General features: G+C 63.3%; 1 protein-coding gene across 1 annotated transcript; it reads left to right on the top strand.

Annotated features, from left to right (window-relative positions):
- KLF13 (KLF transcription factor 13) lies at positions 1-26701 on the top strand. Its single transcript, XM_081114848.1, has 3 exons — positions 1-606; positions 20644-22581; positions 26397-26701. The coding sequence occupies exons 1-2, from the start codon at positions 18-20 to the stop codon at positions 20931-20933; spliced, it is 879 nt and encodes a 292-aa protein (XP_080970974.1). The 5' UTR covers positions 1-17; the 3' UTR covers positions 20934-22581; positions 26397-26701.

A 26701-nucleotide genomic window follows, 5' to 3' on the forward strand; every position in this document is an offset into this window, starting at 1 on the left:
GCAGCGGAGCCCGCAGCATGGCAGCCGCCGCCTATGTCGACCACTTCGCCGCCGAGTGCCTCGTGTCCATGTCCAGCCGCGCGGTCGTGCACGGGCCGCGGGAGGGGGGGCCGGAGCCGGGCCCCGAGGGCGCGGCCGCCGCCGCCGCCGCCACGCTGCCCCGCGTCGAGGAGCGCCGCGACGGCAAGGACAGCGCCTCGCTCTTCGTGGTGGCGCGCATCCTGGCGGACCTCAACCAGCAGGCGCCCGCGCCCGCCCTGACGGACCGCAGAGAGGGCGCCGGGGCCCGCAAGGCGCGGACCCCCTGCCGCCTGCCGCCGGCCGCGTCCCCGGCGTCCGATCCCGCCTCCCCCGGCGGCGATGGCGCGGCCGCCGCGCCCCTCAGCCCCGCGTGGAGCGAGCCCGAGCCCGAGCCGGAGCCCGAGGCGGGCGTGGAGTCGGGGCCCGCGGGGAGCGGCGAGCCCGGCCTCAGACAAAGGGGCCGGCGGGGCCGAAGTCGCGCCGACCCGGAATCCCCGCAGCGGAAGCACAAGTGCCACTACGCGGGCTGCGAGAAAGTTTACGGCAAATCCTCGCACCTCAAGGCGCACCTGAGAACTCACACAGGTCAGTGGGGCGGCCGGGCGCCCGCCGCGCGCGCGGACCGGGGCCCGTGCCAGGCGCCGGGCCACGCCCCCGTTGCCGCCGGCCGGGCGCAAGGGCGCAAATGGCCGGGGACGGTCGGGGCCTCGCCCCTTCCCCCCCCCACCCCCCACCACTCGGTCCCGCGGTCGGCCCCGCGCGCCCCGCGAGGCGTGTCCCAGCTCCCGGAGCCCGCACCCGCCTGGCGACCGCGCCCCCGCCGGGCACGCCCCCTCCCCGGGCGCGCTCGGGCGGGGCCGCGGGGGCGGATGTCGTCATCCGAGTTGGGGGCGGGGACCCCGCCCTGACCCGGGGGCCGGCGCGGGCAGGTGCGGGCGAGCTGGGTGGGGGCCGCGGAGGGGGGGACCCGGAACGATCGGGGAGATGCGGGAGGCCGTGGCACCCGGGAGCCGCGAGGAAAGGGGGTGCCCGGGCTCCCGGTCCCTCCCGCGCCGCCCGGGCGCGCGCTCGGGAGGGGCGGGGCCGGCCGGGCGAGGCGAGGCGCGCGGCGGGCGAAGTTCACGCGGGGACAGGGCTCCCTCTAGCCACTCGGCACATTCTTTGCTCTCCTCTTCCTGTAATTTTTCCAGCGCTCTAAGGTTTAATTTGTCGAAACCAGAGCTTGCGGGGGGCGGTCCCCGGTCCCCGGTCGGCGGCTCGGGGTGGGAGCCACGCCCATCCGGCCGGCGGGGGCACGCCCGACCCCGAGGGCTCCTTGGGGAGGCCACGCTTTCTCTCCAGAAACGAGGGCCCCGCCCCCCTGCCCGCCCCGTCGCCCTGCGCTGCCCACTTCCCGGCCCTGCGCTCACTCTGCCCCGGACGGATGCGGGCGCGCGGCACCTGCGCGGGGGTGGGCGTCCCGGGGCGGCAGCCTGGGGGCCGGGGACCGCCGCCCGCTCTCCGACCCCAGGGCCCCTCGACCTGGGAGTTGATTCAGCTGAGGTTGGTTGTTTTGTTTTAAAAACACAAAAGTAGCAACAACAACAACAAAAAACCCACCCGCGTTTAAATGGATGACAACTTTTCTCTCCCAGTTCGATGGCAAGAACCGCATCTTTCCTCTGAGCTCACGTGCGTCCTCCGCTGACAGGTCACTTCCTCCCGATTTGGGGCAAGCGACAGACAGACAACCCCCCGTGTGCTTCTGCTGTTTTCTGGTTCCCAGCGGTTCAGCCTCCTCACGTATAAAACGGCCCATCAGATGATGGAAATACCGCTTTAAAAATTGCGGCCCAGGCCCGGCCAGCGTGGCTCAGGGGTTGAACCTCGAGACCTAGGAACCAGGAGGCCAAGGTTCGACTCCCGGTCAGGGCGCAGGCCCGGGTTGTGGGCTGGATCCCCAGGGTGGGGCGTGCAGGAGGCAGCCGATCCATGCTTCTCTCTCATCATGGATGTTTCTCTTTCTCTCTCTCTCTCTCTCCCCCTCCCTCTCTCTGAAGTCAATAATAATTTTTTTAAAAAAATTAAAATTGCTGCCCTCTCTCGGTTGCATTGGTCCACTGAGCGGATCCGAGGTCTGCAAGCGTCCAGGACCCGCGCATCTCACTAGCACTGCGCCCTCGGAGGGCTGCCTCTGCGTTTCCCGGCCCAGGCATGTGGCCCTCCACCCCCAAAACCGCGTGGCAGTCCGGGGTGAAGTGGGGCCCAGGGTGAAGGCGGGCCGTTGCTAGGCCCTCTGAGTGTCCGAAGTAAGGGTTTGTGTGGACCAGATGGGGCCTGGGTCCCTGGAGGGAGGGTGTTGGTTTAGCTTGGGCACAGCAGGGCCATGGTGGGTGTGGCAGCGAGGGCGGGGCCCAGCTGGGATCCGAGCGCCCGGGACCCCAACACAGGGGCGGGGTGAGCGCTTGGGGCGTGGCTGGGGCTGGGGACCTCTTTGGCGGGGAGGGCCGAGGCCCGCACTAGTCCGGGAACTCACTGGTTGGAAAATCTTTTTTTGCGGCCGGTTTCGCTGTGGCCTCCCATTGGGTGGCACCGGGTTGGAGAACTGGGGAGGGGCTGGGTGAAGGGCGGGCGCGCTGTCGTGGCTGGAGCTGGCCTGGCTGGGGGTGGGGGAGTTAAGGGGGGAGGGGAGAGGGCTTTAGTCTGGGGGTGACTTCGGCCTTGGCTGGCTGCGGCCCGCCCCCCAACCATTGCGGGGGTCCAGGCTTTGTGGGCCCTGCGCGGACCCCATGCTAGAGGATTGGGGCAGGGCGCTGGGAGCCAGTCTGGGGGTGGGGGGTGTGCCTGGAACCCCAAAGCTGGCCAAAGAGGATGGAACCAGCCCAGCCTGAGGTGCACCCCGTCTGTGATGAGTGCGGGGGCCGGGTGTGCACAGCTCCCCAGGCCGCCTCCACCGCAGGGGCCCACGGTTCCGCTGGGACCCTTGGAATCGCATATTCCAGGTCCCGGGTCTGCTCTGCCGCCGAGCACTGCGGGTTTTATTTTTTTAATTTTTAAAAAATGTATTTTTATTCATTTCAGAGAGGAAGGGTTAGGGAGAGAGAGAGAGAAACACCCATGATGAGAGAGAATCATGGATCGGCCGCCTCCTGCACGCCCCACACTGGGGTGAAGCCAGCCCCGCCCCTGGGCCTGTGCCCCGACCGGGCATGGAACCGTGACCTCCTGGTTTCTAGGTGGACGCTCAACCACTGAGCCACACCGGCCGGGCTCCCTTGATTCTTAGAGAGAGTGGAAGGGAGAGAAAGAGAGAGACAGAAACGTTGATGTGAGGGAGGCACACCGATCGGCTGCCTTCGCACGTGCCCCGACCAGGGCTGGGGATCGGGCCTGGCAACCGAGGTCACATGCCCTGGACTGGAATCGAACCCGGGACCCTTCCGTCCGCAGGTCCGCGCTCTTCCCACTGAGCCACACCGGCCAGGGCGAGTCATGGTTGATGTCATAGCAAAACGCCCTCGAAAACAAAACAAAGACGCCAAACACATTTGTAACTCGAGCGACTTCTCGTTGGGTGGGTGGGTGGGTCGGCACCTCGGCCCAGGCCTGGTCCGTCCGCTAAGACGGGCTTTGGAGGGTGTGGGAGGCCGGGAGCTGACTCTCACTGGGGCTGATGGGCTTGGGTGGGAACATTCAAAGACATTCAGAGTAGGAAAGGCCTGGGCCCCGGGAGGCCAGACCTCCCCCCTGCCCCGCCCCCCAGCTCCCACGTCCTGCATCTGGAGATTCCTCCGTGTGGGAGGCTGTTGTCGGAAATGGAGGGGCTCGGTGGGCCCCCCGAGAATGGCCCCTCCATCCTTCTTGTCTGGCTATACGTGTCTACCTATCTGTGCCCACAAAGCATTGCTCTGAGAATGAATTCTGTGCCCTGTTTCCCCTCCGTCGCCAGGAGTTACATGTGTACTTGTAGAGAGAGATAGAGAGAGACGAGACAGAGAGAGAGAGTCCAAATTCTATGATAAAATAGCAACAGTCTTGCCTGGCCGGTGTGGCTCAGTGATTGAACATCCACCTTTGAACCAGGAGGTCATGGTTGGATTTGGGGTCAGGGCACAGGCCCGGGTTGCGGGCTCCATCCCCAGTAGGGGGCGTGCAGGAGGCAGCTGACCCATGATTCTCTCTCATCATGGATGTCTCTCTCTCTCCCTCTTCTTCTCTCTCTGAAACCAGTAAAAATATATATTTTTTAAAAATCCCCAAAACATCTCCTTGCCCACGGCCCAGGTCAGCAGCTCTGGGGGTCTGGCCAGCACGGTGGGCGCTGGGCTGGGCACGCTGTCCCATCCTCCTGCAGACCCCTAGGGACCGTCCGAGTCACCTGCCCCGTTGGGGGTGAGGGTGGGAAGCCATCAGATCGCACTCTCTCAGCCATTTCCTGTTAGCGTTTGGGTGGGGTTTGTCTGAAACTGCTGGTTCCCCGCTGAGCCAGGGGTCCCCTCCTGAGCGAGACAGGGGATTGGGGGGGGATCTGGCTGTACCCCGAGGCCCGCTGCTGGCAGGACCCCCTCGCAGGTGCCCCGGGGCGCAGTGGGCCTCGGGGAAGCCGGCAGCCCCTCCGAGTGCAGGGTGAGTGGGATGAGCGGCCGGGTTCTCTCCCTCCCAGGGCAGCTCCGGGCTGGCCTGGCCGGGGGCCAGCACTTTGTCCCGGGCACATCCAGGCGGCCGCCGCCCGCCCCCTCTCCCACTCCGCCCCGGGCTGGGCTGCCCGTGGGGCTGGTTGTGAAACTTCAAACAAATGCAGAAGTGCGCAGGCAGAGCGTGCGAGCCTTCCCCTCCCCCTCGAACCCGCGCGGCCCTTTTCCAGACCCATCCAGGGCTTTGCACGCATGTACCAGACGTGTGTCTGACCCTCGCCAACGCGTGTCTGTCACCGGCTTCCGTCCTGGGTGTCGTCTCCATCCGTGTTGCTGGCCGCGGGGCGCTCTGGGGCTCTGTGCACCCAGCCTCCGGGCCTGGGCCGTGGAGGGCACAGCCAGCCACCTCGAATGTCTCCTTTGTTCATCCTCCCCTGAGGGTATTTGCCCATTGATTTGTAGAGAGAGCGGAAGGGAGAGGGAGAGACGGAGAGAAACATCCCATGTGAGAGAAACACATCGATGGGTTGCCTCCTGCACATGCCCGACCACGGCCTGGGCCGGGGAGGAGCCTGCCGCCCAGGTACGTGCCCTTGGCCGGAATCGAACCCGGGACCCTTCGGTCTGCAGGCCGATGCTCCAACCACTGAACCACACCGTCCAGGGCTCAGTAAAAACGTATTTAAAAAAAATAATAATAATTAAAATAAAAGACAAAAAGACACATTACGTTGTGTGTGTGTGTGTTTTTAAACACATCTTCTTGGTCTCCCCACGGCTGCGGCTCGTGCTGCATCACTGCCCCTCACCCTGAGAACATCTAAAAACCAGCGACAGAGCCCGCCGCCCCTCCCGCAGGCCGCCCTGCCCTGCCCTCCCGCCCGCTGGCTTTCCGTGGCTTCCCCTGGGCCCAGTTCAGCCCCTGCAGCAGCAGCAGCGAGGGACCATCCCCCACCCCACCCACCCACCCACCCACCCGGCACGGCTGGCACTGGGTGGGGCCTGCTGAGGTGCTCTTGCACCCCTCCTTCCCTCCTTCCCGCAGCGGAAAGAGGGCTGGAGGCCCCCCCGTGAGCATCTGAGTTTGCAGCTGTGAGCTCTGAAGTGTCAGGCCACTGTGGGGGCGTGCCCCGTTTGTGTTTTAAGAAGGCAGTTAAAAATAGTTTTTTTAATTAAAAAAAAATTTTTTTTTGTATTGAGCCCTGGCGGGTGGATGGAGTGTCAGCCGTGGACTGAAGGGTCCCGGGTTCGATTCCGGCCACGGGCACCTACCTCGGCGGCAGGCTCCTCCCCGGCCGGGGCCCTGGTCGGGGGCGTGCAGGAGGCGACCCATCTGTGTGTCTCTCTCACGTCGATGTTTCTCTCCAGTCTCTCCCTCTCTCTTCCACTCTCCCTGAACATCAATGGGAAATACCATCCGGTGAGGAGAATAAAATAAAATAAAAAACACAGCAGGTGACGTTGGCACCCCCTGGCCCGCCCGCAGCAGGGCCGGGCTGGCAGTGCCAGGTCTGCCCGTTGCTGGGTCACGTGGTTAAGGCAGTGTCCGTGTCCGCCAGGCGCGCCCGCTATAGAGGAACAGAGCGCTCTCGCCTGGACGACGGTTAATGAGTAACTCACGGGGCAACGCTCTGAGACGGGGGGCGGCGTTGGAGGCTCGGGGTGCCTCCCGGTCACGGGCAGCCAGGTATGGGCTGGGCAGGTGGCATCTGTCCTTGTCGATGTGCAGCTTCCGCCTCGGCCGCCCCGTGGATTTCTGCTTCCTCTTCCACCTCCATCGACGGGGCAGGTGCTAGGTGCTCGGGGTCCTGCTGGCGGAAATATTTTTTTAAATAAAAAAAAAACATGGTTGCCATTTATTTATTATTTTTAAATATATTTTTATTGATTTCAGAGAGGAAGGGAGAGGGAGAGAGAAACATCTGTGATGAGAGAGAAACACAGATCGGCCGCCTCCTGCACGCCCCCCACACTGGGGATGGAGCCGGGGACCCGGGCCTGTGCCCTGACCGGGAATCGAACCGTGACCTCCTGGTTCACAGGTCGAAGCTCAACCACAGAGCCACGCCGGCCAGGCATCCGATGCTAACTTTTTACGCTGTTGGCGTTGATTTGACACTGGCACGTAGCGTGTGAGAAACAAATCCTCACCCCACCCCAAGGCTCTGCCCCTGGGCTCCGCTCGCGTGCACATGGGTGCACACACACGCATGCACACGGGCACACGTGTGCGCACAGGCACACACACACGTGTGGCACCTTGCTCATTGCTGCGGCCGAGCTGAGCACCCAAACCCGGAATCTGCTCATGGGGACTCTGATTTCTGGGTGAATTGTTCAGTTTAGATCTTAGGGTCCACCTCGCCCGGTTTCCGCGCCCACCCCCCACCCCCCCTGCAGCCATTAGGGATGTGCTGTGTGTCACTTGGGTTTCTGGGAGGCATGGAGGTCCCTGCCTGAAGCTGAAGAGGCTGGTTCCCTGCCCACCCCACCCCCCACCCCCTGGATCCTGCCAGGCCCCAGCACAGGTGTCTCCCCCACCTGCTCCCAACCCGGGCTGTGTGTGACCCTCCTTGTTTACCGACATCACATACCAGCCGGATGGAGGGCACACGCAGGGCGGGGGGTTCGTTTAGGGGCGTGTCCGTGCGGCGGGGGGCGGGGGGGGGCGGTGTATCGATGGCCCTGCCTCATGAGGTCCCTCACCCGGAAACACGCGCCAACCAGGAACTTGGCCGCCCTCCGTGGCCCGGGGCCAGGCTGACCCAAGGTGACCTGTTTGCAAAAGCGCTGAGGCTGACACCTCTGATGAAATGTGCCCGTGTGGCTGCCCCGCCCCCCCCCCATGGCCTGCCTGCCTGGGGGTGAGGGGTGGTTCCCCAGCACGGGGCCCAGGTTTGGACCCTGGAGCCCGGGGTGCACCATGCATGAGCTTTGCAAGAAATAGCACCTGGCTGTAGACTTCACCTCCCCCTGCAAATTCCTTCTCGGGGCCTGTGGCTTGTCTCTAACGCTAGCTCCGTGCTCACTAAAAACAATAACAAAAAAGAAAGGGTTTAGGGCTGGAGGGCGAAGCTCCAGCTAATGGCTGCTGGACCCAGAGGGCTTAGCAAGGAAGTGTTGGGAAAGCCAGAGGAAACCCCAAAGGCGCCCTGGAACCTCAGAACCCCGCCCTTGTGTGTGGGGGGAGGGAGGGGCGGAGGCCCCGGGGCCCGGGCGTGTCCGGGGAGGGATGTTGTGCCTGGCGCTTGACGGACAAGTTGCTCCACACCCCACTTGGGATCGGGGGAGGGTCTGGGAGCCGGGGGTCAGCATCGTGGCCGCACCCCGGGCGTCTCGGCAGAAACAAACCCCAGGACACGTTCCCCGAAGGAGGGGTGATCCCTGGGAACTGGTTAGCGAGCCACCGCCGATATTCTTGCAAATCTACGGGACCAACGACGGGCAGTGTGGGTGCTGAGCGGCTCTGGGTGATCCTGCCTTACGGTCGGGCGCACGGCCACCCGAGCCCCTGCCCGGCGCCCTCACGCCACCCCAGGTCCCCATCCGCCGCGACGCTGGCGTCGTCTCCTGTTCTTTTCAACAGAGATTTTTATTTTTTAAACCGTTGTTATTATTTTTGTTAATCCTCGCTGAGGATATGTTTCCATTGACTTTTTTAAAAAATATATATACTTTATTGCTTTTTTACAGAGAGGGATAGAGAGCCAGAAACATCGATGAGAGAGAAACATCGATGAGCTGCCTCCTGCACACCCCCCACTGGGGATGTACCCGCAACCGAGGTCCATGCCCTCGACCGGAATCGAACCCGGGACCCTCTGGTCTGCAGGCCGACGCTCTATCCACTGAGCCACACCGGCCAGGGCTGAAATATATTGTGTTGATTATCACAGAAGACGGGAGAGGTAGAGAGAGAGAGAAACATCCGTGATGAGAGAGAATCACTGATGGGCTGCCTCCCGTACGCCCCCCACTGGGGGTCGAGGCCTCAACCCAGGGCCTGTGCCCTGACCTCCTGGTTCATAGGTCGACACTCAACCCACTGAGCCACACCAGCCGGGCTTCGTCTTGTTTTTCTAAAACCTACGTTGTCGCTTGGCCTCAGGCACCGGGGGTTCCCTGGGTGTCTATGCTGAGTGGCACCTGGTGTCTTTGCGTGTGTCCCGTATGAGCGTGTGCATGCGTGTGTGCGTGCGTGTGCGTGTGCGTGTCTGTGCTCACGTGCAGGTGCTCAGCCTCCCGCCAGAGCTCAGGACACTCGCTCCCTGGACGGCAGCCAGGCCCCAGGCACCCGGCCAGGGGGCTCCGGGCTGCGGACATGGTTTCTGTGGGACCCCCCGTGGGGGCCGGTGACAGAGGAAGGGGTCCTGTGCGCCCAGTCGTGGCGGCCGGGCTGGCCTTCCGGGCCGAGCGGGGACCCTGGGCAGAGCTGGAGGGGGCACCGGCCTGGTCCCAGGGGGACAGGCCCCATCATCCTGCCCTGGACACCCGCCAGCAGCCAGCAGCCTGGTGTGGGATGGCCCTGGCTGGGGGCCAGGCCGGCTGAGCTTTTGTCTGAGGGGCTGAGGGCTCAGCCCGGTGCCCCCTCCTCCCCTCCCTTCCTCTCCCCTTCCTCTCCCTCCTCCCCCCTCCCCTTCCTTCTTCCCTGGCCCGCGCACTGTGGGATCTGAGCATTTTTTTCTTTTTTACTTGTTGTTTTTTTTAGCATTTTTTTTGGTGTGTGTTTTGTTTTTTAGAAAAGCAAGCAAGAATGTACTTAGGCTGGGCTGCTCTCTCTGGCTCAGGTTGGGGGTTCGCCGGAGACGAGCTGCCGCTGCCCACTGCTCCCCTGGTTGCAGCTCTCAGGGGGCCCCTTAGAGGTTAGGGGACGCCTGCCTGTGGGGGAAGGAGGGGAGCTCATGCCCAAGGGGGGGTGGGGAAGGGAATGGCTCCGCATGCTCCCTGGAGGGGGAGTGCCTCTAAGCTTGTTTTTTTTTCCAACCAGTGGAGGGCGGAGGGTGGGTGAGGGACACCCCCCCCCCACCTGTCCCTTTGTGCTCCAGCCCTGGCTCAGCCCGGGAGACCCTGGCGGCCTTCCCTGGGGGGTTGGGGGGGGGGGCAGGAGAAGGCGGCCTGGTGGCGGTTCCCGGTAGGTCTGCCTCCTCCTCCCACTAAGCAAACCCGAGGTAAACATTGGGTCACCATGGCAACTGGCGGAGCTGGGGCTCCATGTGCCTGTGGCCCGCGTTCTCACCGTCTGGGGTTCCTAGGATGGGCTCATAGTGCCTTTTCTTCTTTTTTAGAGAGAGTGGAAGGGGGGAGGGAGGGAGGGAGGGAGGGGAGAGAGAGAGGAACATTGATGTGGGAGAGACACCTGGATTGGCTGCCGCCTGCCTGCACGTGTCCCGGCTGGAGCTGGGATCGCACCTGCAACCCAGGCACATGCCCTTGACCGGGAATCGAACCCTCAACCCTTCGGTGCTCAGGCCGACATTGCAACCACTGCGTCACCCCAGCCAGGGCTCTTATTTTCTTTAAAAAAATGGGGTGGGGGGCGGCGGGAGGAGACAGAAACATCCACGATGAGAGAGAATCATGGACCGGCTGCCTCCTGCACGCCCCGCACTGGGGATCGAGCCCGCAACCCGGGCCTGTGCCCTGACCGGGAATCGAACCCTGACCTCCTGGTTCCTAGGTCGATGCTCAGCCCCTGAGCCAGGCCGCGGGGCAAGGACTACCCACTTCTCCCAGAGCCGCCCGATGGCTCGAGCCCTGCAGCCCGCAGTGCGCATGCGTTCCCAGAGCGTCCCGTTGCTATGGAGACCCCCTGCCCGCCGCTGTGCTCAGCGGGTCTCAGGTGAGCCTCGTTGGTTACCGTTGGTTACTGTTGGTTACCAGGTACCAGAGGCTCCCAGGGACCAGAGAGTGGCACCTGGCCCGGCTGTAAAGAGCAGCAGCCGCTGAGCTGGAACCTGGGGTGAAAGATGAGGTGCCTGGTCCCCAGGATGGGCCACCTCCCTGAGGGGGGGGCAGTGAGGGGCCCCCCGTTTCCACCTGCTGTGCGGGAGGCAGCTGGTCCATGATTCTCACCAATGATGTGTGTGTCTCTCTCCCTCTCTCCCTTCCTCTCTGAGGTCCATTAAAAATATTTTTTACAATAAATAAATATCTTTAAAATATGAATAGATGATTCTCTCATCATTGATATTTCTGTGGGATCGAGCCTGCAACCCGGGCATGTGCCCTGACCGGGAATCGAACCCATGACCTCCCAGTTCGTGGGTCAGTGCTCAACCACTGAGCCGCACCGGCCGGCTGGGGTGCCTTTGGCCGTAGGGGATGCCCCCTGCTCTGGCCCGAATGTCTGTGTCCCCCCAAATGCATGCACTGAAATCCTCTAACGCTGGATGGGGTTATTAGGAGGGGGGCTCTGGGAGGTGACCGGCTCCTCTAGAAGGTTCCGGAGCCCCACCCCCGCCCCTCCCAGTGAGGAGGACGATAGGACTCTGGCCAGGACCCAGGCACAGGGCTCCGCACCAGCACCCACGGGCGCTGGCACCTTAATCTTGGATTTTCCATCCTCCGGAGCCGAGGGGAACACACGCCTGCTCTTGCTGAGATAGGCGGCGGGCGGGCTCCTGTTACAGCCTGGGGGCCCCCAGGTCTCTCAGGGCCGACACCCCAATACGTCCCAACTGTCTGGTGCCTGTGCCCCGAGGAGCCTGTCGGCCCAGCCGACCGGGAATCGAACCCAGGAATCGACCGCGACCTCCTGGTTTTTGGGTCGACGCTCAGACACTGAGCCACACCGGCCGGATGGGACTACTGGGTGCCCTGGCTGAGTGGCTCTTGCCTCTGGGGGTGGCCTGCTTTGCCCGCCTCCCTGCCCTGAGCCCAGCCCACTCCTCCTCCTCCTCCTGGTACTTTCTCAGAGAGCCATGGGGACGAGGGGCAGATCTGGGCATCGCCACCCGCCTGTGCCCAGCGGCACCCTCTCGGCTCCCACAGGCCCTGTGGCTCCCAGCCGGGGTCCTGCTGTTGGCACCTCTTCCTCCTCCATTCCTACCCGAGCCCCGGTGTCTCAGAGCCGTGCGCCCGCCGCCCCAGCCCCAGCCCCAGCCTGTCAGCGCCGGTCACGTCCGGCCTCTCTCCTTCAAAGGCCGCAGCTGCACCTGGAAGAAGAAACGAAAGCACCACCTGCCCCCCAGAGACTTCCGGTTTCTAGACGCCGGGCAGTTGGGCCGGACGCACCCCTCGCCCAGGGCTCCACACCCCCGGTGCCCAGGGCAGGGCGGGGGGTCAGCATCCAGGTCTCTGGAGTTGGGGAGGTGCAGCCTGGAACAGGGGCGTGGGTGGGACATCAGGGGACAGGGACACTGGGGGGCCCCGCACGGGAGGGGTCCGGGGTGGGACGCTCAGGTCTCCTGCCCCCCCGGCCCTCATCGGGGTCAGGCCTGTGACATGGCCGAGTGCAGGAGGTAGGAGTATGTTGGGTTCGAGAAACTGGGTTCTGCCCCGGCCGCGTGGCTCAGTGGTTGAGCGTCGTCCTGGGCACCGAAAGGTCACGGGTTCGATTCCTGGTCAGGGCACGTGCCGGGTTTGGGTTCAGTCCCCAGTACGGGTGCCTATGGGAGGCAAGTGATCGATGTCTCTCTCTCTCTCTCTCTCTCTCTCTCTCTCTCTCTCTCTCTCTCTCTTCTCCCCTTCCCTTCCAATCTCTTTAAAAATCAATGGGGAAAAATAAAATAAAATAAAATAAAATAAAAGGACCTTAAAAAAAAAAAAAGCCCTGGCCAGTGTGGCTCAGTGGATAGAGCGTCAGCCTGCCGACTGAAGGGTCCCTGGTTCGATTCCGATCAAGGCCACGTGGGCTCGATCCCCAGTGTGGGGTGTGCAGAGGGCAGCCGATCCATGATTCTCTCTCATCATGACTGTTTCTCTCTCCCTCTCCCTTCCTCTCTGAAATCAAGAAAAACATTTTTTTTTTTTTTTAAAAAAGATAGAATCCCAAGACGACTGGGCAGCTAGCTCCTCGGAGGCCTTCAGGGGCCAGGAGGAGGCCAGCCCACCTCGCAGTCAGCAGTCACACTCCTGCCCCCTGGTCCCAGGGGCCCTGGCGCTGGCCTCCCAGCCACGCCTTCCTGCGGTCGGGGCTCTGGGGACGCCTCCTCTGAGCCTGTGGAGGGGCCTTTCGGGGGGAGGAGGAGGAAGAGGCTGCCTGTCCCCGGCCCTGATCTGTCACTTAAGGCCCTTTGACCGGCTGGTGTCGCTTATTGGTGAGCGTTCCGGTTCGATTCCCGGTCGGGGCACAGGCCCGGCTGGCGGGCTCGGTCCGCGGTGTGGGGCGCGCAGGAGGCAGCCCATTGAGGATTCTCTCTCATCACAGGTGTTTCTCTCTCCCTCTCCCTTCCTCTAGGCCTGTGGTCAGCAAACTGCAGCTCGAGAGCCACATGCGGCTCTTTGGCCCCTTGAGTGTGGCTCTTCCTAAGCCCGAGGAGGACCCTAATTAAGTGAATCACAATGGACCTACCTGTATAGTTTAAGTTTAAAAAATGTGGCTCTCAGAAGAAATTTCAATCGTCGTCCTGTTGATATTTGGCTCTGTTGACTAATGAGTTTGCCGACCCCTGGGCTATGAAATCAATTTTTAAAAAGTTAAGAATAAATAAATAACAGACAAGATCCATCCTGGCCCGTGTGGCTCGGTTGTTTGGGTGCCGTCCCAGGCACCAAAGGGTCACCGAAAGGTCACGGGTTCGATTCCCTTTTGGGCTGCTGCGGGCTTTGGTCCGTCAGTGTTCCGCTCTCACATCGATGTTTCTCTCTCTCTCTCTCTCTCTCTCTAAAATTCAATAGAAATATTTTTAAAAAGGCAAGACCCTTCTTCCTCTCTCTCGAAAAGTCAGTAAAAATATTAAAAGACAAAGAAAGGCAAGGGCCACCAGAGCGGGGCCCGGGGAGCCCTCTGCAATCCCGCCTTCGCCCTCGGGAACCCACAGGCAGGCCGGCAGCCCTGGGGTGGGGGTGGGGGCCGGGGAGGGTCCTGGGCGGGCGAAGCCCCTGCCATCTGGCCTGGCCCCGCGGTCGGTCGGTTCGGAGTTGGTCGGCTTCCAGATCTGTTTTCGTTTTCAATTCCCTTTGTCGCTGCTCCCACCACCTCGGGAGGGACCGGCCGCCGCAGAAAACAAACGGCCGTCCTCAGCTGACCTCCCTCCCGCCCAGGCCTGGCCTCGATTGTTTGCCTTTGGCTAATTTTAGCCCCCACATTTCCACCCTGGCCCTCCCCCCAGAGGGAGACACACGCAGACCCAGAATAGCTACCGGGAAGGGGCCCGGGTTCCCACACGGATCTGGCTGCAGCTGGGCCTGCGGAGAGGGGGTGGGGAGGGAAGGGGGGGGCCGGCGGGGACTCCCCCCGCCCCCCCAGCCCCGTCCCCTTGAGGTCCCTGGGCCTGTAGGGTGCTCACGTGCAGAAGAGAAGGGGACTGCTCACTGAGCTAGCGTCTGTTTCTTTTTTCAACAGAAGCCGGGGTGCTTCTGGGAATAACACCCCCCCTACCCCTCCCTCCCTCCCTCCCTCCACCCCCCCCAGCCTCAGCCAGGCCTGGCTCACACCCCCCACGGGAATGGGGAACTCCCCAGGGCTCCAGGCTCCGGAGTGAGTGGACGTGCGGAGTCCGGGGTCAGACATGGCACTTGGCTGCAGGGAGGCCCAGGAGCCGGCGTCAGGCCCCGAGGGCCCAGGCCAGGCCCGGCCCCAACCAGCCCAGCGGGCGGCACAGGCCTGGCATGGAAGTCCCCACACCGTGTCCCGTTATCCATAAGTATTTCATCGCCGCACCCCCCGCCCCCACATTTAAAAAATGTTTAGCTTTGCGCTAGCTGGTGTGGCTCAGTGGGCAGAGCGTCGGCCTGGGGACCGCAGGGTTCCGCGTCCGATTCCGGTCGAGGGCGTGTATCTCGGTGGCAGGCTCCTCCCCGGCCCAGACCTGGTCAGGGCTAGAGCAGGAGGCAACCCATCGATGTGTTTCTCTCACATCGACGTTTCTGTCTGTCTCTCCCTCTCCCTTCCACTTGCTCTGGGAGCGGGAAGTTTCCAACGGGTTTTGTAACCCCTAGCAAAGTGGGGGGAGAGGAGGGGACACCTTCATGTGATTCCCGGTGTGTGGTCCTGTGACCACACGTGCAGCCACGCCTGTGGATGGTGCTGCTTTGTCACCGGAGGTCAGAGGTTCTGGGTTCCAGGGCAGCCAGCCCGGTTTTGAGCTGGGGTTTGGGATATAACGTTGCTATTTTATAATAGAACTAGAGGCCCGGTGCAGGAAATTTGTACACAGCGGGGGGGGGGGGGGATGTCCCTCAGCACAGCCTGCACCTTCTCGCAACCTGGGACCGCTCAGGGATGTCCGACTGCCGGTTTAGGTGGGATCGGGCCTAAACCGGCAGTCAGACATCCCTCTTGCAATACGGGACCGCTGGTTCCTAACCGCTCACCTGCCTGCCTGCCTGATCGCCCCTAACCACTCTGCCTGCCAGCCTGATCGCCTCCTAACCGACTCTGCCTCAGCCCCCGCCACCGTGGCCAGACGTCCGGAATGATGTCCGGAAGGTCGTTCTGCTATCCAGTCAAATTAGCATTCTGCTATCCAGTCTAATTAGCATATTACGCTTTTATTAGTATAGATTCTGCAACCTGTGTATTTATCTGTCCATCCATCCACTCTGGCCGGGCTGTGCAACTGGTTTTTTTAAACAAAATAGTTTTCCCAGCCCGGCCGGCGTGGCTCAGTGCTTGAGCCTCCACCTAGGAACCAGGAGGTCAGGGTTCGATTCCCAGTCGAGGGCACAGGCCCGGGTTGCGGGCTCCATCCCCAGTGGGGGGCGTGCAGGGGGCGGCCGACCCATGGTTCTCTCTCAGTGTGGATGTTTCTTCTCTCTTTCCCTCCTCCATCCTCTCTAAAATCAACAAAAATATATTTAAAAATTTTTTTAAATTAAAAATAAATCCACTGCAGGAATGAGGGTATATTTTCTCATTGATTTTTAGAGGGAGTGGACGGGAGGGGGGAGAGGGAGAGAGAGAGAGAGAGAGACACCGATTAGTTGCCTCCAATGGGGGGAGGGGGCTGGGAATTGAACCCCAGGTTCACACACAGCCCAGCTGCACACCTGGGGAGCTGGCCTCTGCAGGTGCCTGGGCCCAGCTGGGTGCCCCCTGGCGGGACCCACCCAGGAGGCGGCGGGGAGGGGCCGGGAGGAGCGAGGAACGTCGACGGGGGAGGGGCGGGCGGGGAGAGAGACACAGGAAGCAGAAGTAGGACAGATGGTTGCTCAAGCCCTGCGGAGAGGGGGCCCTCCCTGGGTTGCCCGGGGCGCCCGGCTGCCCGGGGGTGCCCACGCCAGGTGGCGGCAGGCAGGGCGTCCGTCTGTCCGGCGCTGTGCCCTCTCCCGGGGCCGACCTTGCGGAGTGAGGTTTCTTTGGGGGAGGGGACGGTGTGGGTGCCCCCAGGTTGGCTTCTCTGAGTCTCTGAGGGGCCCCCCCAAACCCCTCCCTGTGACCACCCCGGCCGACAGCTGGGCCGACTCACTCACCTGGGAGTAACGGCCTGCAGCCAGCACCTGGCTGCCCCCCTCCCCCCCACCCGCCCCCACCTCCCATGCTGGCTCTCAGCAGACAGACAGACAGACAGACAGACAGTCATGTGAGGGTGAACAGAGCGGCTTTTACGCTTTTACGATGGGAGCCTGGGCCCCAGCAGCCTGAAGGGCCTGCAAGGCCGCAATTACCAGCCTGGCTCTGCTCGGCTGCTGTGCAAATTCTTCCCTTTTCAGCCTTTTAAGTGGCAGGTGCCCCTCGGGCAACGCGGGCAGGGTGACCCAGGGGCCCTCCCGCCTGGCGTGCTGCCCGGGGCTGGCGGGCGCCGAGGAAGGTGGCTGGGGCTCGGTTGCTATTTGCGAATGTCTCCTTCTGCTCTGAGGACCCCCCTCGCAGACGCGCACCCCGCTCCGCTCCGAGGACAAGGTCATGTAAGGGGAGCTGTGGGCGGGGCCGTGCGGGCAGCAGGTGGCTTCGATGGGCCTGGCCTGGAGCCTGGCTGGTCCCCTCCTGTCTGCTTTTAAACTTGCTTCCTGAGGGGTGTGGGGGGCTCCCGTCACGGCGAAGCCCACCCCTGAAACCTGTCTGGTCACCTGGACCCGTGTCACCCCGATCCGGTGGATACACAAAATGTAACTGGCATTATCTGTGGGGAGCATTTCCTAGGTTGCTAGGGGTGTTTTTATTATGTTGTATTTTTCTAAAATATATATGTTTACTGATTTCAGAGAGGAAGGGAGAGGGGAGAGAGAGAAATATCCCTGATGAGAGAGAATCATGGATCGGCTGCCTCCTGCACGCACCCCGTACTGGGGATGGAGCCCCCAACCTGGGCATGTGCCTGACCCGGGGATCGAACTGTGACCTCCTGGTTCATAGGTGGACGCTCAACCACTGAGCCACACCAGCCGGCAACCAGCGGTGTTTGTAGTGACGGGCAGGGCGGCCATGAGAACGTAGGAGAACCCCCTCCCCAGCAGCGGGCAGGCGTCCTGCGGAGCCCGAGGCTGAGGTGGGGGCCGTGCCCGGGTTTCCCTGGAGGCCGGCAGGTGATGGCCCTGGCGGTTGACCATCTGCCCGGAGCGGGAGGGTGAGCGGAACGGGGCTCCCCGGAGGGAAGCTCAGGGCAGTCCTGAGGTTGGGAGATGGACATGGCCTCGTGCCAGCCCCCGTGCCAGCCGCCGCCGATCCGAGTGGCCTGTGGGTGGACGGCGGCCCCCTGGCTGGGGGTGCGGGGGCCCGGGCCTGGCCCTGGGGGCTGGGAGCTCAGGGGAAGCTGTTGCCCGTTGGCGGCCTCTCTCTGTGCGTCCCTCTGACTGAGCGGCCCTGCCCCTCCCTGGCACCCCCTGTCCCCTCCCCCCCCCCCCCACACACACCGATTCCCTCTGCTCCCCGAGGTCTGGCCATGTGATCCTGGGCGCCCCTGTGAATGAAGATCCATTTGCTCTTCTCCGGGGGGGGGGGGGGCTGGGCCGGGCAGGTGCTCTCTGCCCCCCCACACCCCCTCCCCGGGGCAGCCAGAGCCGCAGGAGCCCCCAGCAGACTGTCAAGGGAAGGCGGGGGCGGGGGGCGGGGGGGGGGCGGGGGCGGGCTGGCGGGGTCCATGGGGGGAAAGGGGGGAATATCTGTAGTGCTTTCAACAACAGAGAATTAACAAAACAGATCACAGAGATAAAATAAAGTGAAAAAGCCCCCCCCCCCACACACACCCCGTGAGGGACTGCGCGCAGGGGGCGGTTCCGCGGGTGCGGGAGGGACCCCCTCCCCCGTGGGGGCCGCTGGGTGGGCGAGGAGGCCTGGATGGATTGACACGGGCCTTTTATTTTTATTTATTTTTTTTAAAAAAATATGTTTGTATTGATTTCAGGGAGGAAGGGAGAGAGAGAAACATCCATGATGAGAGAGAATCATGGACCGGCTGCCTCCTGCGCGCCCCCCTTTTGGGGATGCAGCCTGCAACTGGGGCCTGTACCCTCGGGAATCGAACCGTGATCTCCAGGTTCCTAGATCGGGGTTTCTAGATGCGCAATCCCTGAGCCCCGCCGGGGTGGGGGGGGGGAGGGCGCAGCGGGAGGGGGGCCTCCCCACGGCCAGGGCTGAGCTGCGGTTGGAGCTGGAACCTGCGCCCCGGAGCCTGCGCGCAGGTGCAGCTGTGGGGAGGCCGGGGCGAGGCCCGGGCAGCCGGGGGCCTGGGCGGGGCTGAGGGCCCCCAGAAGCGGGAAGGGGAGGGGAGGGGGACCCCGCGCGCCCCGCCCCTGGGCTCCTGGGAGGGAACGCGCCGTCCCGCCCGGGCCTGCGGCTTGGGCAAGCGAGCGCTCGGGACGCGCTGTTCCCTGATAAGATGAGGCAATCGCTCCGCAGCCGCCTCGCCGGGCGCCAGGGACATTCTGCAGCCCCGCCCCGCGCGCTGGGCCCGCAGCCACCGCGTTCCCCGGCCGCCCGCCGGCCTCTGCGCGCCCCCTCGCCTCCCCAGCACCCCGGTCATGCTCCCACCCGCCACCCCCCTGCGCAACTGCGTGCACACACCTGCTGGGTCCTCCGCCCCCAGCGCGCGCCTGGCCCCTGGGTCCCCAAGCCCCCACCACACACACCTCTCCCCACACAGGGACCCCGCCCGGCCCCAGCTTCCCGCACCCCTGCCTGTGCGCCCAGCGCCCCACCAGGCAGGAACTCAGCCCCTTTCCGCTCTCACCCGGCCCCCCCCCCCCCCCCCCCGTCCCACAGCGCCCTCCCCCAAACAGCCCGCCCTCCTGGACGTGGGCGCAGCCGGAGGGAGTGGGGGTACCCCAGGCTGGGTTCTGGGATCCGGGAGTCACTTCTTTTCTTTACATTTTTTTTTTAAAAAATATTTTTATTGGTTTCAGAGAGGAAGGGAGAGGGAGAGAGAAAGAAACATCAATAAGGAGAGAGCATCATGGACCGGCTGCCTCCTGCGCGCCCCACACTGGGGATGGAGCCCGCAACCCAGCCTGGGGTACCCCCACTCCCTCCGGCTGCGCCCACGTCCAGGAGGGCGGGCTGTTTGGGGGAGGGCGCTGTGGGACAGGGGGGCCGGGTGAGAGCAGGCCCGCAACCGGGGCCTGTGCCCTGACCGGGAATCTAACCCGCAACCTCCTGGTTCATAGGTTGATGCTCAACCACTGAGCACACCGGCCAGGCTCTCCTCCCTTTTGTGTTTACCATCCTTTGACTCGCTGCCGCCTGTTACATGGGGCACCCCCAGGGTCATGGGGCACCCCCAGCGTCATGGGGCACCCCTAGCATCGAGTCCCTGCGCCTCTGAACGTGAAGCTTCTATTGTCTGTCACGATGACATTGTTTTAAAAATGGATGGCTGGCTTTCCTGTTTGATTCCACGCCCCTCCTCCTCCCCCACGCCTGCCCTGCCCCCCAAAAAACATAAACTCAGTGAGGACAGCAAACACGGCCCTGGACGCCAGCGTTCCCAGGGAGAGAGAACACTGGCTGACATATTTTCCAGAGCTATTCCTCCCCCACACCTCCTGGGGCTGTTTCCTTGAGCGTATTTCCAGTTTTTCATGGGATTTTTGTTGGGGCAAAGGACACGCTCCCTGTCTGAAGGCTGTTGCCGTCGCCCGGACTTCCTTTCTGTCTGGTCTCCCCCGTTTGCCTCGCGCACGGGCGTAAGCGTTTTGTCTGAAATGTCTCCGGGGAGGGAGGCTCCCTGGGGTCCCGCCGGCACCTCCTCTTCTGTTTGCTGGCTTCACTCTTCTTCCGAGGGAGACCCGTGTGGCGGCTCTTGGCGCTTCGCTCTCATATGTGGCGGGTTTTCCTTGGCCGCCAGGCCGGCCGTGGGTGTGTGTTCATATTGCGTTTGATGGGGCAGTTTGGCGGGCGGGGAGTGGCATGGATTTCCTGGGCGGGGCACAGGTGGGCAGCGTCAAGGACCGGCGTGGGCCGCCCGGCCGGTGTGGCCCCGTGGTTGAGCATCGACCTATGAACCAGGAGGTCACGGTTGGGATCCCTGGTCAGGGCACATGCCCTGGATGCGGGCTCGATCGCCACTAGACGGTGTGCAACCTCATCATGGATGTTTCTCTCTCTCCCTTCCTCTCTCTAAAATCAATAAAATATATTTTAAAATAAATTAATAAAAGAAACATCCATGAATAGAGAGAATCCTGGCTCGGCTGCCTCCTGCACGCCCCCTTGTGGTAGGGCATCTAGCGCGCAACCCGGGGCGCGCGCCCTCGACGGGGGAATCCAACCCGGGGGGGACCCTGCAGTCCGCAGGCCGAGGCTCTACGCACTGAACCAAACCAGCTCGCCTGTGCGTAGCTCTGTGGCCTGGGCGGGCCCGCCGTGGGTCCCCCGGGAGGGGAGGGGGGCCGGGGGGTGACGTGGGGGTGGCTGTGCGCCCCGTGCGCCCCGACCGACTGACCCACGCTGTGCCGTGTCCCCTCCCCGCAGGTGAGCGGCCCTTCGCCTGCAGCTGGCCCGACTGCAGCAAGAAGTTCGCGCGCTCCGACGAGCTGGCGCGCCACTACCGCACGCACACGGGCGAGAAGAAGTTCCGCTGCCCCATCTGCGACAAGCGCTTCATGCGCAGCGACCACCTCACCAAGCACGCGCGCCGCCACGCCAACTTCCACCCGGGGCTGCTGCCGCGCCGCGGCGGGGGCTCGCGCACCGGCTCGCTCAGCGACTACAGCCGCTCGGACGCCAGCAGCCCGCCCGTCAGCCCGGCCAGCTCGCCCTGAGCGGGGCGCCTCCCCCGCAAACCTGCGAGGCCCCCCAAACAGCAGCACAGACCCCCCCTCCCCACCCCTGACGCGGCGCGCCACCGCCCCGCAGGCACCACGACTCTGTGTGTGCGCGCGCGCGCGCGGAGGTCCCCCTGTCTCTCTCTCTCTCTCTCTCCCCCCACGACAGCCATGAGCAGACAGATGCTCTAAGTTCCTCTGTCATCCCCGTCTTTCTCTTTTGTCATCTGCAAAGAAAAGAAAAGAAAAAAGCCTGCAGACTGAAGGGTCCCACGTTCGATTCCCGGTCAGGGGCACGGACCTGGGTTGCAGGTTGGATCCCTGGCCCCGGTTGGAGGGAGCACGTGCAGGAGGCCAGCCCATCGATGTGTCTCCCTCCCTCCCTCCCACTCTCTCCACGGAAAAGTATCCTCGGGGCCGGATTCATTAAAGAGAGAGAGAGAGAGAGAGAGAGACATGGACACAGGCCACCCCCTCCCTCCCCCTATCTTCTTCACCTCAGGTGTCAAACTCGATTTGTAAGGAAAAAAATGTTTTTTAAAAAACAACCTCCCCCTCTCCCCCGATTGCACAAGGGACAAACCCACGGAGGGGAGTCCGTGGTGTCGACACCCCTTTCTCAGGGATGGACGTGTTCCGTGAGGTCAGGGAGGCGCCCCTTCCTGCCGCCTTACTCTGGGCAGAGATTTGCACTCGAGTTTTCCGCTGGAGACACGGCCGGGAAGCTGGGGTTCAGCGACCGGCAGGTGCCCAAGCCTGGGACCCCCTTCTGGCTGCCACCACCCAAGCCTCCAGCCTGGGCCCCAGCGGCCGGCCGGCCGGGCTCAGAACGGAGACGGCTCAGAGCGATGCCTTAAGCCGAGCCGGGCAAAGGGGCAAAGGAGCAGCCCCCCTCCCGCCCCCCCCCCCCCGGGACGGTCTCCCTGTTTCTGCCTCCGGGACCCCCTTTCTGGCCTCTCCATGGGGCCCTGGATCGGAGGGACAGGTTCTGGTTGGGAGACACGGCACCATGGACATCTAAGGAGACAGTCGGGCCCGGACCAGGGCGGCTCAGTACTCAGCGTCCCACGGATGGCACCGGGGACCGGACCGGATCGGATCGCGTTCTCCGTCGTCCGAGGAGATGTCCCCAGGCGTCCAGGGTGCCTCTGTGGCCTGTTCTCTGCTCTGGGGACGCCTCTGCTGGAACCGGTGCGTGGAGGGGTCTGGCCACCTGCCCCAAGGCTCCGTGTGTGTGTGTGGCCACGCTCCGCACCTCGCTGACACCGGCCGTGGTGACTTGGAGTTTCCGGGCGTCATGGGACAGACATGCCCGCGGGGACCGTGCCTTCTGCTTCCTCACGGGGGGCCGCAGATGGGAAGTTGTGGGAACGCTTTGCACGCGTCCTCGGCCGCCTGGACCCCTCTGGTCCCTCTGCTTGTCCTGACCGAGCTGCCGGGAGGTCCACACCCACACCCTCCACGCCGAGGAAGAGCAGAGAGTCAGCAAGTGACTCCCGGACCCCAGGCCTGGGCCGGCTGCGGGTGCGAGCCCTGGGCGGGTCCCCGAGGCCGGACCCCTACGTGCCGTCCACCTGCAGACCGCCGGGCACAGCCGGGACCTGGACACGCGAGCCCCCAGGCCAGTGTGTGCGCGCGCGCGTGTGTACGTGTGTGTCGGGCTGCGGGTGTGGGTTTGGGGCGGACGTGGGGGATCTCACGGAGCCCTCTGCCCGCGTCGATGAGGAGGAATGACCCCGGGGACCTCAGGGGACTGTAGATGGGCGTCCGGGGCCCGGAGTGCCTTGGGGGTGGCCACCCCGCTTGCACCCACCCCCCTCGCTCAGGGTGTGGGGTGCTGGGCACACAGATCACCCGGGTGGCCGAGGCCTGGCTGGCGCTCACAGCCTGCAGTAGCCGGGTGCCCACACCTGGGTGTCATTGTGGGGGGTGCGCCCCCCCCACCCCCCGCCACAGGGCTTGGTCTGGGCGGCAGGACACAGCCCCACTTGCAATGGATCCCCGCAAGAGAGAGTGGGCTGTGCGGGCGCGTGGGGAGGCCTGGACCGGAAAACACCCCGTCGCGGGCGTGGGGCCAACTGTCTTCGTGCCCAGTTCCCAAGCCTGGTGGGGAGGGGGGAGGGGAAAGGGGGAAGGGGGGTCCCTCCCAAAGCTGTTTCCGCGTGGGGTCCCCCTGAAAGCCTCCCACACTCTGAACACATTTCACGTCTCAGGAACTCACACTCCAGGTTCAGGAATTTTATTCCAAAGTCCTTCGTGGGGGGGGGTCCCCGAAGGCGGAGGTGGCGGGAGGGGCGCCCCACGGGGAGCCGTTGGCCTTGGCGTTGGGGGGAGGGAGGGGCTGGGACCCGCCCATGCTGCACCCGGGAAGGGGGAGGGGGGACCCTCAGCCCAGCCCCCTTGGGGGAGGAAGAGCTGGTTTGTCTTAGAGGTGAGGCAGGGGGTGCGGTGGGGTGGGGGTGGGGACCGTGGGGGCGTTGGCTTGTTTCCAAAGACAGCACTGGATTTAAAGGCCTCTCCTCAGTGACCCAGGGCTGCTCCCCCGGAAGGAGGGGGGGTACCATTGCCTTAACACACACCTATGCAGGCAGCACGGGCTGTGTCTGCATTTCCCAAAGCGGTTCCTGGGCTCATGGCTGGGTGTGGGTCTGGCCTGGGGAGGGGAGTGGCATTGGGAGGGAACCCCTCCAGGCACCCCAGCCCGGCCTGGGGCTCCCTGGGGTTCCGGCCAGTGGCCAGCCCTGACTTTCCCGGGAGGAAAATTCATCTCCCGTGAAGGACAATGGGGGGCAGGAGGGTAAAAGCCATGAATCTCAGGCCAAGTTCAGGTGGACAGGGCGGGGGGGGGGGGGGGCGAGGGGGCCTGGAAACCGCCCTCCCCCATGGGAGGACCCTCGGGGGGCCTGCAGACAGCCTTCCCGGCTGGGTCTGTTATCTGGGATGAAAATTCATCTCCCACAAGGAAGGTCCTTAGGGGGCTGGGGGAGGGTAGCCACGAATCTCAGGCCAAGTTCAGGTGGGGGGCCTGGAAACCGCCTTCCCTCAGTGCAGCCCCACCACCACCACCACCAGGGGAGGACCCTCCGGGGACACAGCCTGCGGTTTCTTCTGAGATGCCCAGGATCTATTTCAGGGTCTTTCATTTGCCGGGGCCATGGCTGTGCCCTGAGGCACCCACAGGCCTTCTAGGGGTCACAGCGAACCCCTTTATTTGGGGGCTCCCTCCGGGCCCTGCCGGGCGAGGGGGCTGAGATCAGAAAAGGAAGCTTGTCTGAGTGGGGGGAGGGCTCCCCTCCAAATGAGCCTTCGAGGGACCCCCGGACCCAGCCATGGCAGGGGTGGGGGGGTGGGGGCGGGGTGTCACGTCCCAGACAAGGGTGTCCCTTTTATGTTTATCTTTTGTCTCAGCCATTTGAGGGGAGCGGCTGTCTGCCCCCCCAAGCCTCCCGAGTCCCACAGCCATCGGGAAAGGCAGCCCCCACCGCCCCTGGGTGCTACGGAGCCACGGGCAGGGATGCCCTCGATGGGAACATGGTTGGAGGTGCCCTGTGGATCCTGCCAGGCCCCCCCATTAGAGCTGCAGGCCCCCCTCCTTTGTTCTAAGGCCACGTATCGGGGCAGGTGCCGGCCTCCCCACGGGGGCGGACATTGGCATTCCCAGGGGGTACCCAGACCTCCCCGTGCCCTGGGTCGCGGCTCGGACCAGGGAAGGGCGATTTGGAGGTGGGGGGTGAGGGGGGACACACAGCTGGGCCACAGGTGGCCGTCAGCCGCCTGCTTGTGGGCACAGGGCTGTCTGTGGTAAAGAGCCCGCTTCCTTTCTCGCGAGGAGCAGGTGCTACGCGGACCACACAGGGTCAGGGCGCTCCCCAGGGACCTCCGTCAGCAGCACCCCAACCTCACAGGCACACGTGGTCAGAGCAATAGCACCCCCTCTTTCCTGACTCCCGGTTCTGCCTGACTCAGGATGGGGAGCGCTGCTTTTGTCGAAACCCATTTTTTTAAAAAAAGTCATTCGTTCGCCGGGCCGGCCCGTGTGGCTCAGGGGTTGAGCGTCGACCTAGGGATGGGGAGGTCTCGGTTGGATTCCGGGTCAGGAAACGTGCCTGGGTTGTGCCCTCGATCCCCGCTAGGGGGCGTGCAGGAGGCGGCCGATCCATGATTCTCTCCTCTCATTGATGTTTCTCTCTCACTCCCTCTCCCTTCCTCTCTGAATCAATACAAATATATTTAAAAATAAAAAAATCACTCAGTCAAACACACAAGTGCTAGAAGGTCGAAAGGGTCGGAAGTATCAGGCACATCTCAGCCAGCGGGAAGGGCTTTGGGGGGTCACGCATGCCTTTTGCCACCCCAAGGTTCCCGGTGCCATCCCAGGGACCCCATTTTCCAAAAGCTAACCGCTGAGGATGTGGGTTGGTGCTTGTCGGGGGGGCTCGGGGCTGCCCCAGGAACAGCCGGGTGCCTGGCTAATTTCCCGTTTTGGAGAGCAGCTCCGAAGGTTTGTCCCGGACACGTTCCAGAGAATTGTGTGTCAGGATTGGGGTGCCCCCCCGGCTTACTACTGACAAATAAATGCCTGAGCACCCTTTCGGGGGAGGCCTTCCCCTCACCCACTGTTGAGTGCCTGATGGGTTAGGAGGGTTGGATTCCGTCCCCGAGGGAAGAGGGGCCCATGTGGTTTCTGGGGACCCCCTATTGTGACGTGGGCCCCGCCCAGCCTCTCCCATTCTCATGAAGCTTTAAGAAACGTTACTACTTTGATTTAAAGGTGAACAGGATGGGCCGGGCTGGCGTGGCTCTGTGGCTCCGTGGTTGAGCGTCGCCCTAGGAACCAGGAGGTCACGGTTCGATTCCCTGTCAAGGGCACAGGCCCGGGTTGCGTGCAGGAGGCAGCCGATCTCTGATTCTCTCTCATCATGGATGTTTCTCTCGCACTCCCTCTCCCTTCCTCTCTGAGATCAATACAAATAGATTTTCAAGATGAACAGGATGGGGGCCTGGGGGGTGGGGGGTTACGGGGCAGGGGGTCAGCCTGCTCCCAGGGCTCGGGGCGTCTCCCTAGTGGACAACTGGACACCCCGCCGGATGCAAACCAACCAGCCAGCCGCCGTGCGAGCTGAATGCCTGCAGGGCACCTGCAGGTCTGGCCGGAGGCTGCACCTCCCACGCAGAGCGGGGGCCAGCTGGGCTGCGCGTGGAAAGGGGGGGCCACCTCCCAGATGTTCGCTGTGGCTCCCGCGTGGCCGGGAATCGCTCGCGTGGGGGCGTCGGGGGGGCCCCCAGACCCGCCACCCGAATGACCCCATCCCGGTCCAAAGCCATGGGTGGAGTGTGTGTGGAATCTTTTGGCCCAACTCCACCTCCCCGCCCCCCCCCCCGACCTCCCCCCTCCCCCCAGGCGGGATCCAAGGGTCCAAGACCATTTCCACCCAACACACGTTTTCCCTTTTTCCGTAGGAATTTTCTCTGTTGTTGTTTGTTGTTTGTTTTTTAACCATCACCTCACGTCACCTTCCTGGATCACTACAGTGAAGTATTGCCGATGTACAGCCCCCGCCTGGCCTGGGCCTCTTGCTCCGATGAAACTTTGTATGTATTTTGTACGGCATAGAAGTCTATATTGTAATGATGTCCTCCTATGCAAACGGCAAAAGCAAAAAAAAAAAAAAAAAAAAAGGAACGGAATTGTACATTTGACTGTTTTAACGTGTATGCATGTTTAGTGACGTTTACATTTTGAAATAAAAATTTATGATTCATTA

Source organism: Myotis nattereri, assembly GCF_964212035.1.
Source record: "Myotis nattereri genome assembly, chromosome: 21".
Taxonomy (NCBI): domain Eukaryota; kingdom Metazoa; phylum Chordata; class Mammalia; order Chiroptera; family Vespertilionidae; genus Myotis; species Myotis nattereri.